We start from the raw sequence: 18,392 nt of genomic DNA on the forward strand, positions 1-18,392 counted from the left end.
AGTTAAAAACAGTCCTTTTGCCTAAATAATTAATACAAAAGCTTTGTTGGACTTTTAAATAATGCTGTACCAGGGCAAAATTGTGCAAGTCAAAGAGACTAAGATATTACTCAATTTAAAAAATGTCCTAAAAATATTATGAAAGTATCTGATTACACGTTACAACTTACTGTCTTTTCCTTATGTTTTATCATGCATCAAGGACTAAAGTAGCATGCACAAAGCCATATGTTTTATGACTACCATGCACATGATATCACCAAATGATCTCTGACTTAGACAGCAGAGACTTATCTCCACAGAAATTGTCAGACATCTGGATGTTCAATAGTCCAGACATGGTAACCAGAAATAGTACTCTCAGTGATTAAGAGAAAGAAAGTGAAATTTTTAGTAATTTCTGCAGTAAGAAATAAGAATTTTATGTACTACACAGCTGTGTTTTATTTCACAAAAAAAAACCCATGGTTTTTTAGTATAAAAGAAGTTAAAAGTGAATATAAACTCTAAGAAAAGGATGCTACCTTATAATTTCTACTCCTCTCTTTCCCTGAGCAAAAGCAGTGGCAAAACTTTGATATGTTTAGAAAACAAATCACAGGAATAATTTTAAATTCTTACCTTATGAAGAGTGTCTTCTACAGCTTTCATATGACTAATGATCAATTCTCTGTCCCTATTACAAGACAAAAAAAGAGAGGTAGATCATAGAACTGAAACTCACCTGATGTAGAAATTAATTTTCTGCTACTTTTTAACTATCATGTAATTTCAAACAATTGTTGCTAACTCAAAGTATTATGTTTTTGTCTCTCCTTTTTATATCCCCAGTGTAAACCTTAAGAAATAGCTCATGTACCACTATTTGGCATATTTCCATATGAAATTTGCTTCTATTGTGGACATAAAAACATAGCTGTAATTATGGGCATATTAATGAACAACTGCTGTTTTCTTGGAGAGTTTTAGATGTAACAGGCATCTTGAATGGTGTCTTCCAGCATTCACGTACATTTCCAATATAAGGGAGGTTTGGAGAATGAAACAATTCTCTAATGCCCTTTTGTAGATCAGGGCTTCAGTAAGAAATATAGCTCTCATCAGCTATGCTGTCATGAAAAACTTTGGCCTCAACTCATGATTGATAGAAATAGAAGTGAAGTTGCATAACACCATATGACTAAGGAGAAAGGACAGCATGACCAACAAAACTGCATAGGAAGTAAAATGGAATCCAGAAAAGCTAGTACACCTCAATATACCAGGACTGTCTGTTATTTTGCCAGCCATGTGTGTATTTTGTTTCAGCTTTTACAATATCTAAACCAGAAGCCATAGAATCAGTATGATTTAGGTTGGAAAAGACCCTTAAGATCACTGAATCCAACCACTGGACTGCCCAGCCCACCACTAAACCAGACCCCCAAGAGCCACATCTACGTATCTTTTAAATACCTCCAGACTCTACTACTTCCCTGGGCATCCTGTTAAAGTGCTTGACAGCCCTTTCAGGAGAGAATCTTTTCCTAAAATCCATTATCTTGGCACAAACTAAGGCCATTTCCTCTTGTCCTATCACTTGTTACTTGGGAGAACAGACCAAGCCCCACTTCACTACAACCTCCTTTTAGGTAGCTACAGAGAGCAATAAGGTTTTCCCTCAGCCTTTTTTTCTCCAGCCAAAATCATGGCATTCTTCCCTAAGGAATGATGGTTGCTTTCTCATTTCTTGATTCATACTATCTTAACAGAAAATACAAGAAGATGACCAAAAGAGTAGAATTGGCTTTTACATTCCTAATAAAGCCACATAGCGTTTTATTTATCAGAATTCTGCCTTTCTTTGGACTAGATTGACAGGTTGCTGGCTGGGCTTAACCCACAACACATAGAAATTACCAAAAGGCTACTGTATTTTTGTCAAGTTCACGTCTGTTTCAGACTCTTCTATTGATATTGCTTCTTACTCAGAAGAAAAGTGAAAATAACTGCTAATCACCACTAAAAGAAAATCAAGACAGCCATTCTCAGAACAAGCTAGACATCTTGCTGTCCTTTACAGCTCTACAAAAATTTAGGAAAGAAATTGAAAGATGCCCATGCATTGCCTATAATCACTTAGGTCATGGAATAGATATTAAAATATAAGTTTCTGGATAAAACCAGTCTATTTACCTACTTTGCTTACGTGTTCCAAAGGAAGAAAAAGATATTTGTAATTATTATGAAAAGTTGGTAGAACAATGACTGGTTTGGGAATTCTCACATTAAAAAAAGCCTTTTCTGAATATAAGAATGGCCACCGAGAATGATCCTTACAGGAGTGCATAAAATACTTTGGGGCAGGGAAAAAAGGAGAAGGCTTTTGAGAACAAATCCTTCTTCAGGTCATAATCTGCTTTGTTAGACTTACACCAAATAATATTTGTCATTTTAATTAGCTTGTTAAACATATCATTGACAACTATATTAATTACATTATTTTGCTGGTGTATAAGCCCCTTAAAACTTCTAAACTATTGTTCTTCAGAGGTCAAATCTACCCCAGGTATAATGAGAAATTTTAATTTTAAATTGAACTTTTTTCAAATCTTAGCCATGGACCAATAATATTCAAAGTGCATACTACTGTAAGAGTAATAGATTACAAAGTCTGAAAGGATTTATAATTTTATCTGACTATATAACTCTAAGAGGTTAGTAATAATCTCATTCAAGTCAATGGAACAGCTTTTGACTAACAATATTTTCAAAAATGGTCCCTGAACATTTCCTTCCACTCTTCAAGTTATAGTATAAAAAGGCATGGGGCTTACATCTAAATCCGAAACTCTCTGAAATCAGCAGAAATATCTGTACTATTCCACAGATAAACCTAGGTCCAAAATGGGTTTCAGCCCCTTTAGAACAAACAATAATTTCTTAAACAAACAGAATGTGAAGGATCTATCAAATAGATGTTGTCAAATCGGTAAGGTAATTGGCACACAAAATGCTTATGCATTTTGGACCAAATATTTGTAGCACTATTATGGGATAACTACAGAAAAGTAACATATAGCATATTGAACTAACAGTTTTCTTTTTCGAAGCCTATCACTGAATTTCAAAGACAAGCAGATGTACTTTTGTTTTCCAGCATTACATTAGGCAAGGCTAAAACCCTGTGCATGAAAGTAAGAATTGATCTTTTGTCCATTTTAAGTGATCTCCCCAAGGTCCCAGAGCTCACTTTGCTGCCGTGCAGAGGGCACTCTCTGCATCACGGATGCTCTTGCTCAGTCGACGCTTGTCCTGCTCCAGCTGGGTAAGAAGTCTATTTTGCTGACGCAGAAATCGATCTCTTCTCCTCAGCTCCATTGTTGCCTCGGAGAGGCTCTGCAAGCAGACAGAAAGCAGAGTTACTTGTCAGCCCAAATAATTAACTTCAGTTTATGCCATAGGCTATTAAACAAAGTGGAAAACAGACTGACTGTGTAGTAGATTTGGACCATTGCATACTAAGGTTTTATGAATTCTCTAGCAAAAACATTACCAATTCAGAACCCCCCAGTTTTTAGTATATTGACTGTGAACAAATATATTTATAAAATTTTTTTTTTTTTTATCAAGCAGGGACATACACTATGCTACAAGTACTGTACTTACCAGATCTAAACATGAAGGAAATAATCAAGAGTACAGTTTTAAAGAACACAGAATATTCTCAAAACTTAATTTAAAATAAACATTAAAGAAAGGAATTCACAAAGAAAGGGAATAAACACAGAAGCATTTCTTTAAATATTCTGCACTCTTCAGAAATTTCAGTAGAATAGATAATCTCATATTATCTGTAAGTGCATCAAGTACAACCAATTTTATGGTGCTTTTACTATTTTAACATTAGTTTCCCAATATGCAAAATAATATGTGTATTTTTAAAACATTTGTCTCTGGCTTAGAATTAGAACAACGTGCTTTAATCAATTCAGAATAATCCAACAGACGAATAGCACACAGGACTAATTAATACAGAACCTGTCTGGTTGCTACTCCTTTTTGCTGGGATAAATCAATACACTTATAGACTGGAGTATTAATAATTTGATTTCATAATTTGTTACATGTTACATTTTACTTACAGCTGTTAATTGCCTTTTTAGAAAGAAATTGTAATAGGTGATTATAAACATTCTTTTACACATAGTGTATTTTCTGATAGATTCTAAAATATAGAAGAGAAGGCTGCCTAGTTGCAAGCCTGAGCTCTTGGACATCTTTTCTTCAAAATTTAGGGGCATGTTTTCTGCTTGAATTCTAAGAATGCTCTGCATAATTTGTACTCAGTACTTCTCCTGGACTGTGGAACATGAAGATGTACTATGCTATGAATGAGTATGAGGAACAGTATATACAAAATCTGATAAAAATTTGGAGGGCACTGAAAACTCAACTAATCAGAAGAAGCTTCAGACTTCATTAAGGGTCAGAGGCATTTCAAAAAGTATTATGATAGAGAAAATTTCTATAAAATAGCAATCTACTGCAAAGGATTGCACAGTCCTGCAAAATAAACTGTAATGTACAGACTGGCATAAATCTTCTTTTAACATTCCTGAAGAGAAAAGGCAACCAGTTACTTCAATTGTGGTACATTTTGAAGGTATAGCATCATTACTTGAACTCTTATTCAGGAATTTACAAAACCTAGGCTGAAATTAATCACAACTGTAAGAAAAAGAAATTGAAGTTTATTTAAGAAACTCTAAATCCAGAAATGTTAATATTATTCTTGTTCAGATGACCGCAGGTTGAGTAAATCTATTTTGATTCTTATGTTCTTATTTTCAATAAACAATTTATATATTTCCCCTAAGGAAAGATAAACACAGAGATAGCATTCATCCACTGCACAAAGATATTCAAAACCAGAAGTCTTGCTTTTAAAAATTCTACCCTAAAGTCACTGGCAGCTATCAAAGCCCTGTCTACACAGATGACATTGTGAATGATCGGGTTTTCAGAAATTTTATTTCCAACAACCCAAATGTCAATTAGCATGGATAAAATGATCTATCTCTAATTCAAAACTAAAGAGCATTATCTTCTTTCAATTATTGTGTTTACTGTTTGCTTACAACTTTGAGGAAAGCATTCTGAAATCCAAGTCAGGTAACCCCTCCACCCATATTCCCACCTTTGACAAAAAGACTGTATTTGAACAGAGAACAAGGTCTCTGATGTTTGATCCAACCCAGTTTCCCATCTGATTGAAAAACCTGGTCTTAAGTAGTTTCTGCTATTATTCTGATGCACGAAATTTTTGATGTAGACACTCTTGAATGAATTTTGGCCCCAAGACCCTAGCAGTCTAAAAGAGTAGAGAAAGACAGGATAATAGGAACATTATGCATATTTATTTCATTTTTATTATAGCTATCCGTCTGCAGGGGTTGAAGAGTTGCCAGCTCAATATAAATCTTTCATTACTGACCACAAACAGTGAAAAGACCCACTAGTCAAAATCTTCTGTGAGCTGCTAACTAATCTAAGTTACTCATTACAAGCACATGCCTATTAATGAGGCAATATCAGGGCCTATTTTAAGAGGCATGGTCAGCAATCCATGCTAGCTGGTGATGAAACAGTATAGGAATGTTTAAATTAAGTATCTCACTGAAGAGCTGCTTTATTATATTCAAAAAGAACCCCATTATTTACAGAAATCTCTAAAGGATTCAGACTTTATCTTCTAGTAATATTGCAATATCTAAGCAAAATGGAATCTGATTTTAACACTCCAAAAGCAGTTTCAGCAATTACTTGAAGCCTCTTGCTATTGTGGATTAAAGTCAAGCGTTGGAAATGTTCAAATACAGTGTGGTGTATTATAAAATAATGGCTGGTAAGCCTCTTTTTTTGCTTCTTCAGATTGATCTAATTAAAACCCTTGATAAACTTTATGGACTCTAATATTTCCAGCTGAGTGACTGAAACCAAGAGGGTGTGCCTCAAGGCAGCAAGGCAACAATGATAAGCAGCAGGTTAGCCACTAATTTCTCAGCTAGGGTAGATTGTGAAAGTGTGATGTTCTGATATCCAAGAAAGTGTTCAGGAGAGAATAGGATAAATCAAGTTTAATAACTCTGCTCCTAATTGTTCCCTCAATGCTCTACTCTAATTACTTGGAGAACTCTCCTGACTGTCACCTGATATTAAGTTGTTGGAGGCTGAGTGTGGAGCAGTGAGATAATCAATAAACATTTAGTGGGGAGAAGAATGAAGATCCCGTTAAGCAGTGGGAACCTGCAGCACCCAAAGCCCTTCTGCTCATGAGAAAACCTATGGGAGAGCCATAGTGATTGCAAAGCAATAATCCAAAGCACTGGTTTTAGGCTTTGAGGCCTTTAGGCAACAGTACATTTGAGAAAAAAAGGTTAACACGGTCACCCTAATTACAGCCCATTTTCACATTCTTCATATATAAGCAAAGACAAGCCAATTAGGTAGAAAGGAAGATAAGGGAAGTTTTATTTGTATACTAATTAAACCCCTGATGAAATTAAAGGAAAAACATACAGCTCTGTAATTGTGTCTGAGAAAGGTCACTTCAGGTTCAGTTATCAGAAAAGCACAGCCTTGAGATATTTCACTTAATCCACAATATAGCCCTTATTTTGCCCCCCAGGTCTTACTATTTACAAAAATAAGAAAATTTCAAAACCTGATAATGCATTTATCTTGAAATGTTTTCTGTGGACAATTACAACTGTTAGAAAGTTGAGGCTAACTATGATAAGAATGAAGGTTTTAAAAACCTAGTATGCTTGCACATAGTTCTGTGAAGATGCTGAGCTTTCACTTTCAAGTACAAGTGATTCTGAACCAACTTAGAAGCTAAACTTCAATTTATTAGCATTCTGTAAAATGCCAGTTATCTGTCTTTCTGAGGTTTTTAGGCATTCAGGTGCTAACTCAGACATCACTGCACTCCTTCCTCTCCAGTCTGCTAAAACCTCATAGATCAGCTGAGTTTTCATCAGAATCTTTAGAAGTTTCCTTTCGAGACATTTAGATTTAGACCTTTTTCCCTACCCAAATTAAGCATGAAGAAACATGTGTTGGAGAGAACAGCAAGCAACTGATAGTACTGAAGAAAAATCTCATTGGCTGTTGGTTTGTCCTTCCACAAGCTTCCTTTAACAAGTTTAGGTTTTGCAGGGAGGAATTTTTTTTATTCAAAACCCATTACAAAAAGAAGTCAAAGTTTAATATTGACATTCTTTACATACAAAAAGTATTCTATTCAAAAGACAACAGATGGACAATCACTCCAGATGAACAATGACAGTCATACAGTTTAAATTCATGCAAAGCACGTGTGACACATTTACACTGAGACTGTATTTTCCAAGATCAACTAAAGCTAGATCAAACTGCTTAGTAAATTAGATTTAAATTACACAGACACGACACAGCAGTACAAAATATGCAAACACACTTCTGTATGCATATAATGAACTAATTTGTGAAATTGAAGATTTTCTCTTTCAGATGAAGTTTTATATACATATTCTCTATTTAGATGCAAAATATTACTTTTTAGAAATAGATTCTGAAAGCTGCCCTACACCCACAACTAATAAATTTCACAATGAAAAAAAATAATTAGCCAGCATCCATTCTTTCACCAGTTTAAACACATTTCCCATTATCCTTTGATGGCAAACCTGTGACTGCCCCTCAGAAATCTACAAGTAGTCTAGAAAATGGTTCAAATGGTTCAAATTCAACAGGAACAACAACCTAGAATAATATTTGATTTTTACTATCTTTTTAGTGCGCACCAATGCAAACCAAATACATCAGCTCAAACTATACACCTAAAATTCCACAGGATGGTTTTTGAAAAGAAACTTTATTTATCAAGAAGAAATGAAAATTATGCTTCTTTTATCAAAAGAGTGTATTTAAAATCTTAGGGAAAAATGTTATGTGACAAAAAAAAAAAATCGTAACTGAGACTTCTCATCAATACTTTAAAAAGAATCAAATACATCTAAGAAATACATTGAGACCCATGTCAAGAAATAAGATGGATTTACACTTCTCAGAAACTATCAAGATACTGTACCTGGATTCACTATGTGTTTCACAGTGTTTGCAGCAGTGTCTTAAAACAGTCTGAAATCAACTCCATCTGACTGATCTGCTCTTGCAAAGCACAACTGAGGCTGACCACGCATGACATTGCTTCAAAAACAAATGCTTTCTTACACCCTTTAAATTTTGCTAGAAAAAAAAAAGAGTGCTCAAAAGGACACTCAAATGAGCTGTACCTGCATTGCAGAAAAAAAACCCAGTAATTTTTTCAACCTCTTTGCTACTGGACCTTCATCCTGACAATAAAGTTTTCATATGCTGGTATTGAGAGAAAGAACATACCTTATGACTTATCTCTGAAGTATATGATATAGTATAGAAACAGCTAAAAATAGTTTACAGATCTCAGTGTATCTAACAAGGTGCAAAATGCTCTTCATGTCTTTGTCAGAGCCTTGTGTAATGAGGTCACAGAGCATGAGTGGGTCTGCTAAGCCAAACAAATGCCAACCACCACAATCATTTTAATAAATAACCAACAAAATGCTGGTGAATGATGAGATACTTGCAGGTATATTTTCACATTTCTAACACAATGTCAGATACAATTGCTTGTGATTGTTTTATATGGAAAACCCCCATAATATTGGAGTGCAAACTATCATTTATCCAAAATACTATGAAAAATAAAAATAGGTTAAATGACAATACATGTAGCTCTAAAAACAGTTGTGATATATAGCTACCGTACAAGACCTAGAGCCAAAGTATTAAGAAACATTTAAATGAAATTTTATTTGAAAGCTGTTCAATAGATGGAGTAGGAAAAATGCACGCATTTACATTTTGCAAGAGAATTTTCATACAAAAGTCACTTGAAATGTAGGGCGCTCATACCATGACAGTAAATGACATTCATTACCTATGTATGTGTAGACAACAGTTCATTTAATGAAACATGGCCCTCTGACATCCAGGCAACTTTAGGTACCTCAAACACCTCACCTGCAGTGATCCAGGCTGGATTACAGTGTCTCAAAGACTTACAGCTACATTTAATATCTCTTTGCTACAGTGCAAACATTTGTCAATAGAAAATCTATTCTGATCAACAAGAAAGAAATCTATTTTTACAACTGCATCAGCTCAAGATGTTTAATAAAGTGCAACTGAAGTCATTCAGTTGGGTAGCTTTTAAAGTTATTTTGAATTAAAAGAGTTTAGTAATTTAAATAAAGTAGCTTTTTCTGAATAATTTCACACAATAAAATCTCTTCCAGGAGACACATCACATGCTCATTCAGCTTCAAAGTAAAAACTTTTCAAATTAAGTAATTAAAAATATAAACTGCTCACACACAGCCTAGATCCTCATCGACTGTTGAGGGAGATAATTTTGAATAAGAAAATGCATTGGGCCTTTCAGACATACACTAAACCAAACAGAGAATAATTGAGACCTACTCTTAAACTGTGTTTGGAAGATGATGAAGTACATAATAAAATTTATGTACATTATAATTTCAAAATTTGAATCATCTTCTAAGCTAAGTGATTACGTTAGCATTACTGGAAAGCTGCACTACACCACTTGATAGAACAAATACAATTTTATAAAAACTCAGGCTTTATCACCATGTGTTTTAAGAATAATCCTTGAAGTTAAATAAGAATAAATTTTTCAAATCACTTGCATGTTGACATGAGTACAAGATCATTCGCTCCTTACTCAATTTCTGACACACTACCCGTGTGATTGATGTTTATTTTTTCTCCTTAGAAATGTTAATTTTTCTCCCAGCACAACATTCAGCCCTTTGCAGTCACAGACTAGAGAAGACCCAGCCCTGCATATGTAGCAGATCTTCTGTACTTTGGCATGTCATGCATTTGAATCAGATACTTAAGTGCAACAAAAAAGGAATAATCTTGGGGTTTCTCACTGTTACACTTTTTACCCTAGTAGCCTTACCCTCAGCCTTATGGTTGGTACAGCTCCAAGGTTTCAAAGAGATGGTTTGCACCTGGATTACATTGCAAAAGATGACTTTCCATAACTGCCATGTATCTGTAAATGAGGCGCTAACATTACAAGCAAACACTGATGCTGCTCTGTAGCACTGCTCTCAGCAATACTGTTAATTTTGCTACACATTATCTGTTGCATTTTGGCTATACCAGCAGCAAAAAGAGTAGTGCAGCAAAGTCCTTCCTGTAATGGAGGAGCAAAAAGAGCTTTTATTTAAATAAACACTACACCTATATAGAGTAGTTCATACAATACAGAACAGAAAATGCTCATTGGTCCAAGAAGGCAACACCTCTTTGAAAATATGCTTTTATGAAAACATCATGTCTCTCATGTCTCCAGCAGGTGTTTAATCATTGTTATAATTCCTTATGCCTCAGCAGCCTAAGAAAAGGCTGCTTTCTTGGCTCCCAGCAGTATCCTAACAACAATTACCTGCTTGTGCACATTAGCACACACTATGCAAAACAAAACCACAACCAACACTAAGATTTCATCTTCACTTTAAAAGCAATATCTACCACATGCACATACACAGAAAGATTTAGTTGTGTATTTATGAGGACACAACATATTGCACCAACTTCTTGCATTTCATTTGTCACAGCTTCAAACCATCTGTCTCTGATCATGCCCTAGTGGTCTCAATGATCTTGCATGACCAGTGCCATTTCTAAGCCATAAGTTCTCAAGAAATGTTCTTCCTTAGATTTGTATCACAAATTTGTGTAGAATATTTCTGAATGGTGACATGAGTTAAAACGACTCAGGAAGAAGAAATAATAGCAATAAAATATTAAAAATTACAACAATTTATTTACAAAGTAAATAACTACAATTTAATCATCATTGTTTATTAAAAAAAAAAGGAATACAATCTGAAGTTAGGGGGCATCTTGATACATGACTTGAAAAAGTCATCTGAATCAGGTTAAATGACACAGCATTCTGCTTCAGGACTAAATTTGAGAAACAAGTACTATGCTATCCTGTGTCTATCTTCTCTTCAGACAGTGGTTCAAAAAATGGGAATACTAGGAGTCTTCAGAACAGTTTCAAGGAAATTTCTAAATAGAATTTAAGATTTAGTTCTCAGTACAAAAATAAACTGTCCATAACCTCAATATACTGGTGGTCTCAGCTAAGTAATTTTTGCTTTTGCAGTTCATTCTGCAGCCCTTTCTAAGAAGAGGCTGCTGTAAAATTCCACCAGACACAAGTGCATTAATGTGAAGTATCACATTGCAGAGTTAGGGACAATGCCTTGCCACACAAAGGCTTGATCTTGCTCCATAAAGAGGTTTTTATTTTCTTTTATTAATTAATTAGACAAATCTCTTTTTTTAGCATGGCACTAACATTAATGTGGGCTTTGCAAGATTTATCACTTTATATAGTTTGCATTCAAATACCGCATTACCCTTCAGAAGAGTTCTGACCAAAGCACACGTGCAAGGTATGTGTGTTTCTACAGAGGCCCAAAAGCTATTTAGTACATTAATGTTTTATTTAATTATCAGGCCAGCCAATTCCTGCATGGTGTACCTGCAGGGAGAAAACATGTAAACTTGATTATGCCTTTTACTTTTTAAATCTCAGTAAAATAAGAAGAATTGATAAATATGTAATTTTATATTAAAAGGTCTGTTCTTCAATACAGGTCACCCCCATCCTTCCATTCATTAAAAACTGGAGACTAGTCAGCTTAGCAGAAAAAAAACAGACACAATAAAACAAAATTTAACTTACATAAAAGACAACTTTTAAATCATTTTATTGAAAAAGCATTAAAGATATATTACATCCCAATATTCAGTAAGGAGATCAAAGTGCTATAAAGACATATTGACTAAATGCCTCACTTCCTTCTGGATATGCTTTGAGTCATACCAAGTGCTAAGTGAGAACACAAAGGAGTAAGTTTCCCTGAGCATGGCAAATTCACTTCTGAAACCGGGAAGTTAAACAGTGACAGCGATAAATCACTGCAACTGTAAAACTGAATTATTACGTCTATTTTTCTCTTTTGGTATATTTTTAAACTATAAGACAAAATGGCACCATGATGGTACAAAACTTGGAAAGCTCCCTACTTCACTTACCTATAGAAATGACAGCAACAAATATGCCTATCTCTAAGTGATACCACACAACCAATTATTTTAGGAAATTATGATTATTTTTTTCTAAGAACACTTATTTCTTCATTCTCACACCTGAGAAATACTTTGCTATATAAAAATGAAGTAGTATTTACAAATGAAATATCTGGACTGCTACTTATAATTGAGAATCTTTATGTCCTAATTCTAAAATCACTCAATTTCTTATTGAAAAGTCCACAGACTGCAATAATACTGAATAAGTCTGTGCCATAGTGACATATCTATATGAATCTAGGCCATGGTCTGTATCATATACAGACAAACTGTATTTAGTGTTTCTCCATATTTTATTACCTAGTTGTTTTTCTACATATTTTGCTGTTTCTTTACAAGCTTAGATGTTTTTCTGTATATTTCTTAGTTTAGACCAATGTTTATAACAAATACACAAGATGAGCCAATTTTAAGTGGTTTTCTGCAACTTGTTAAGACCCTTCAAAGCCAATAAAACATAAATCACACTAAATCAAAAGAGAACTAAACCACTAAATACTGAAATTAGAAAACCCAAGATAAAGGTGGTCAGCGAAGTTCTGGAAAGTGACCAATCATCGTACCTAAAACGCTTGTGCAAAGTGCATAAACAGCATAAAAGCACCAGTCAAGAAATGCATTATAGCATAAATACCAGTCTTAAAATGTATTATTAAAGCTAAAAAGTAAACAATAAATCAACTTCTGCATAATCATATTAATTTGCTGTCCAAAAGTTCTGTTTCTCCCACAACAAACAAACAAAACAAAACAAAATACTAACAAACAAAACTCCTGAAATATATTGACATTTAAGGTGGTTTTACTTTAACTAGAAACAATTGGAAACATTTTAATGTATTTTTAACTGAGAAGTAGAAATCTGTAGCAACAAGAACCTCACTGGATTTTTAATAGATGCACATTTTAAAAGACAACTCAAAAAATTACGCAGCATAAATATAATTTCTGTTTTGAGTTTGTTGCTATAATCTTGAAGAGCTTCCATGCTCTAAAAGAGGACAGGATAAGTACAGATTTTGGAAGCTGAAATTGGTATAAATTTTGAAAAACTTTCCCCTTGAAAATCATTGAATACCTAATGGAGTATCAAATTAAATTAAAAGATTAAATTATATAAAGGATAGGCCTGGCTGCTGTCATAGCATGCAGCCAAGGATGCAAAGGAATGCATCTCTTGTTTTAGTCTTATGCCAGTTAGATACATACTTAATTATATTCCAACAGTTTAATTATATTTCAATAGCTATTTGAAAGATTTTACTTATGGTTTGACACAAAGATGTAAAGATATTTGAAGAACTATGTGCACACAAAGAGAAAGGTAGAACATGGGAAAACATGACAAATGTGAAAAATGATAAGGCCCTAGATAAACAGCAGCAAAAAGCAAATTTAGGTATAAATTACTGCTATATCAAGAAGATATAGAAATGGTATAGTAGAAAGTCCTACACATTGATACCTATACTACCAGAAAAATAGGGGATAGAAGACCTTCTTTAAAACATCACATGCTGTTTTAAAGATCTATTGATCCCCTCTGCACATCTCAAGGTAACACAGTTACTTTGTAGTTGATCCAATAATATAAAAAAGATCTCCCAGGCACTGGATTTACCAAGTAGCCTTTCAGTAATTTTTCAGTGAAAACTGAAAGATAGCTGAAGGTCTTGAAATAACAGGGATAAATTATATGTAAGTACATATGCTTAATAACCACATGCTGTAATTACACAATAATCCCATTTTTCTTCCAAATTACTTGTCAATAAATCTTTCTCACTGCACTATAAATTCCAAGGTCATGGACAGAGGTATTTATTAGTATAATTACAATGCAGAAATAAAGCCATTAAGCTTTTAGATCCCAATATTGTTCCATTTATTCTCTCCTTTCCCCAAGGGGGAGGTGAATAGTTCCTACAAATGGAATACCCACAAAATATTGGAAGCTACTTTTAAAAGACTAAAAATGTGCTACTTCATACAGTTACTTTGTTTAAGTTATCTCTTCCTTTTATCTAAACTTTGACAGAGTGTTAGATTTATCTTTTTTTTTTTTTTTAATCCTACAGCACAGGAAACAGACTTAGAATCAAAAGCATTCTCTGAAATAGACATTGTTACTACACTATTAACATTAAAGCACTCTGGATTTCACTGTGCACCAGACAGTCATATACTGGATCAAAAATCCCAAGGTCTCAGCCATCTGTCCATAAGTAACTTGCAGTCCAAATTTGTGGACTCTTGTTTCCACAATTTCATTACTCCTAGGCAACAATCTATGTGTCTTGGTTACTCACCTTCTTCCACAAACCACCAGAAGGGCACCTAAGTGGATGACTATAAAGTGACGGTCAAAATTGAGACTACTGAATCAGCAAACTTATTCCATAATTTTCTGGAGAAGGGTAAACCTATTCTTACCTGAACTCAACTTCTAGTTGTCACTGGCTTTTGAAGATTAACTAAAGTGTTGTTACAAAATCATGACTTACTACAGTGTTCAATCTCAGTGTTTAAGTTATATATAAATTGATTTTGTGAGAGCATATAAATTTAATGATGAGAGCATTTTCTCAGAGTTATCTTACACTTTTTGGCAAGTTAAAAATAAAATATGAATTTTTCTTACTTAGGGATGCTTTTTCTTATTTATTAAAAAAATAATGTTGACATCTGATTAGACTGAATATAAATATAATAAATGGCCAATTACTTTTAATTATTCTTCCAATGTAAAGCAGCAGCTACCTGGATACAATTTTATTGTTTTCTTGCTATATAAAGTAGTAAGCAATATACCTGAATAATATTCTTAATACCAACCAATAAAATATTGTATAGTGGCATAAATTAAGTGGAAAAAAGTTAACCTGGTGTAAATACATGCTCAAATTCCAATGCAAAACCTTGAAATTGCTCAAAAATTAACCATTACTGACATTCAAAAAACTGGACAAAATAGTCCAGAAAAATGAAACAGGAACACAACAGTAATGATGACATCCTTTCAAAATAACAGCTTCCAATTAAATTAGGGTTGTGTGACTTATAGTATTTTGCATTGTTGCATTGACCTTCATGTTAGGGCAAACACAAAATGAGTTCATAATCACAGATTTTAATTTTATTCTTCCTTCCACTCTAGTCATTACTTATGTATTTTCCAGAAAGCTTGACTCAGAAAAATTAAGACAGACCTTCAGCAACTTGGTTGATAGTTACTTGGCTGCTTCATTGATGACTACCACACAAAAACACATCTAAAAGCCATGTACTGACTTCAGTCCTTCCAAACTAATGCTAATTTTGTTGAATGTGCTATTCACAGAATAAAGGAAATACACAGATTTAAAAACCTGTCTAGGAACAAGTTGTTCACACAGAGGGTTGTTGGGCACTGCTCCCCAGGGAACTGTTCATAAAAACAGCCTGACAGAGTTCAAGAATCATTTGGACAATGCTCTCAGGCACATGGTGTGACTCTCGCAACTCCTGTGCAGGGCCAGGAGCCGGACTTGATGATCATTGTGCATCTTTTCCAACTCAGGATTTCATATGATTCAATGAATCTAACTCCTTGGACAAACCACAGAAGCATGAAATTTAAAGTGAAGTTTAAATTCAGAGATCTGAAACACAGATTCACTAATAATAATAGAATGCAGAACTTCATCTAGGTTGTACCCTCTTCTTTTGTGAAAAAGAGCTCTCGGGTCTAGCCCACAACTGTGTGCTATCTATGTGAATTCCTATTATGCAGAGACAGCAGGTCCTAGAAGGAAGACTACCCCTTCCCATAAATCTGAATTCCACATATAATGCATTGCAACCTACAAAGAAAATAGTACAAAGAACCAGCTCTATGACAAGTTTCCAGCTAACCTAAATCTTTGAAGACTAAAAAGTTATTAGTAGTGGAAGTTATGCAACAGAGCAGAATAGTTCTACGTATTTTACAAATAGTGTTAACACAAACTGAAATACCTGACAAATTTCTTTAACCTAGATCATATTGTACTAAGGAAACACATTACCTCTTTTGACTAAGAACAGAGCAGATGACAATACTAATCCATTCTTACTTACTTTAGAAATTATTTAGGTGTTTAGAACCTAGACAGTATGGAAACAAAAAAAAAAAAAAAAATCATAACAACCCTCCACATTTAATTAATTAATTATGAATTTTAGTTTCTAACTTATTCGGAAGAGAGCTTGCTTCTCTTTAACATGCTAAACTTCATTAGTACAAATTCTCTGTTAAATTACATGCTAGCAGTAATCAGCTATACTGCTTTCTTCAAGGAATGGTCTTATCAGGCAATGCACAGAAAGGCAGTTTCTTGACAAAGAGACAAGTTTTTAGAATCAACAGTATCCCTCAGTGCATCCAAAGTCGAGCAATCTTTTCAGCTTAAGATGTCAGAGGAAAAGACCTCAAATCCTATTTCTAGAACAAATCCTATTTCTTGGAACAGTAAGTGTTTTAACTGTTACTGCAATCTTTCTGAGAAGCATGAAAATCATTTGGTGTTCTTCATGTAAGTGAAGTCTTTCAACCTTTCTCCAAGTTAGAATACTGCAGCATTTTCAGAAATAACTGTAAAACTCACTCACAAAGTATGTGCAGTGGTATTTGTAAAAGAAATTGTGTAAATATCTGAAATGGTCTTTCAGAGAAAGTATGTGGCTATAAATATATGAAGAGGAAAAGAAACAAAAAGCAGAAAATTGTGTATCACTTTCACCTCAAATTCATCCAAGAACTGAGAGCCTGCTGAGGGAAAACATCCACTTCTAACAAACAGAGAAATCCCAATCTTCATCTGAAACTAACGAAATTAGATATGCCTGTTTTGTGAAGGATACTCTGGACAGAGAATATATATGTATGATTTGAATGACATAGGTACTGAAAATAAACAGATATAAATAAAAAAAATAAATAGATAAATACAATAAAATAATTTAAAATAAAAATATAAAAAAAATATTTTTTGAGTGTTATCAAAGCATTTGGACGATTTTTTTTTCTCACTTATTCTGTCATGAATTAATGGCAGCTTCACTAAACTCAGCAGATTAAACAAATCCAAAATTTATGGTACCTTCTTCTAAAACAAGTATTGAAATCTATGTGGAGCGTATCAGTATCAAGTTATATGATTTAACATCTATTGCACTGGAGCTATTAATTAACAATTTATTGAACTTATTCCATAAATAGAACCTTAAAAATATACAGGCACTAACATACCTAAAAGGAAGCAAATACATAGACTGTGCATATTGATAGGAAAGAAAATATAATTTACTTGATTAAGACCAGCTGGTATCAGAAATTAAAAACATGTCTGTTATTGATACCTGTTTAGCATTTGTGTAAAAGTTTCTCTTCAACGAATAAGGAATCAGAGCAAATGATTCACCTCATCTCATAAAAATAAGTAGTGTTAAAGAGTTGCTTAGTTCCAGCTGACCTTGAACATAATTGGCTACTTTGGATGTCTCTATGGTATATGCCACTAAGAAGATAAAAATATACAGGATTAAAATCTGAATTGATAAAGCTAAGAAATTAAGCATTACTCCTTTAATAAGCCTACTTTATGAAAGTACGTGAATACCAAAATATCTCTTTACTGATTGCTCTTGAACTGTGAATAAATTTAAAAATAAGCTATTGGAAGTAAAAATATCTAATATTTTAATTTTCTTCTTCTTACCTGTTTAAAAATTATGAATAAAGAATTCAAAGCATGTCTATTTTCTTTCACTCCAGGTCACTCTACTCTACTCTACCTGACCTTACTTTTATGCCACCACACTCACCAAATTTTTATATACACTTAAGTCTATACAAGTAATACTATTTTGTATCTTAAGATGAAGATGGAGATATATTTTTTCTATTTTATTTTTTACAGTGCAACAGTAAAAACTATTTTTTTAAAATTAATTTAGAGCTTAACAACCTATACAATTGTAACAACACTGTTTTGCAAGGGCAAGGTTGATTATTACAAAGATGAGATTGTTTCCCTGTACTGCAAAATGAGAGCTACAAAAAGCCCCCCTACAAAAACCAATCAAGCTAAAGAAAAGGG

The 18,392-nt window shown here is 33.7% G+C and overlaps 1 protein-coding gene across 4 annotated transcripts in view; it reads right to left on the reverse strand.

The window, feature by feature from the left end:
* Nucleotides 1-18,392, reverse strand: part of CCDC171 (coiled-coil domain containing 171) — a 165,358-nt gene that overhangs the window by 55,016 nt on the left and 91,950 nt on the right. For 3 of the 4 annotated variants that reach the window (XM_079330440.1, XM_079330442.1, XM_079330441.1), the window contains 2 exons: nucleotides 3,233-3,378; nucleotides 622-676 (listed from right to left, as the gene is read on the reverse strand). In XM_079330440.1, coding sequence (XP_079186566.1) covers nucleotides 622-676; nucleotides 3,233-3,378 — 201 coding nt within the window. Of the gene's footprint in view, nucleotides 1-621; nucleotides 677-3,232; nucleotides 3,379-13,249; nucleotides 14,611-18,392 lie in introns of those variants that run through there. The other variant, XM_079330443.1, reaches the window with a different exon arrangement.

Source organism: Erithacus rubecula, assembly GCF_903797595.1.
Source record: "Erithacus rubecula genome assembly, chromosome: Z".
NCBI classification, from domain to species: Eukaryota; Metazoa; Chordata; class Aves; order Passeriformes; family Muscicapidae; genus Erithacus; species Erithacus rubecula.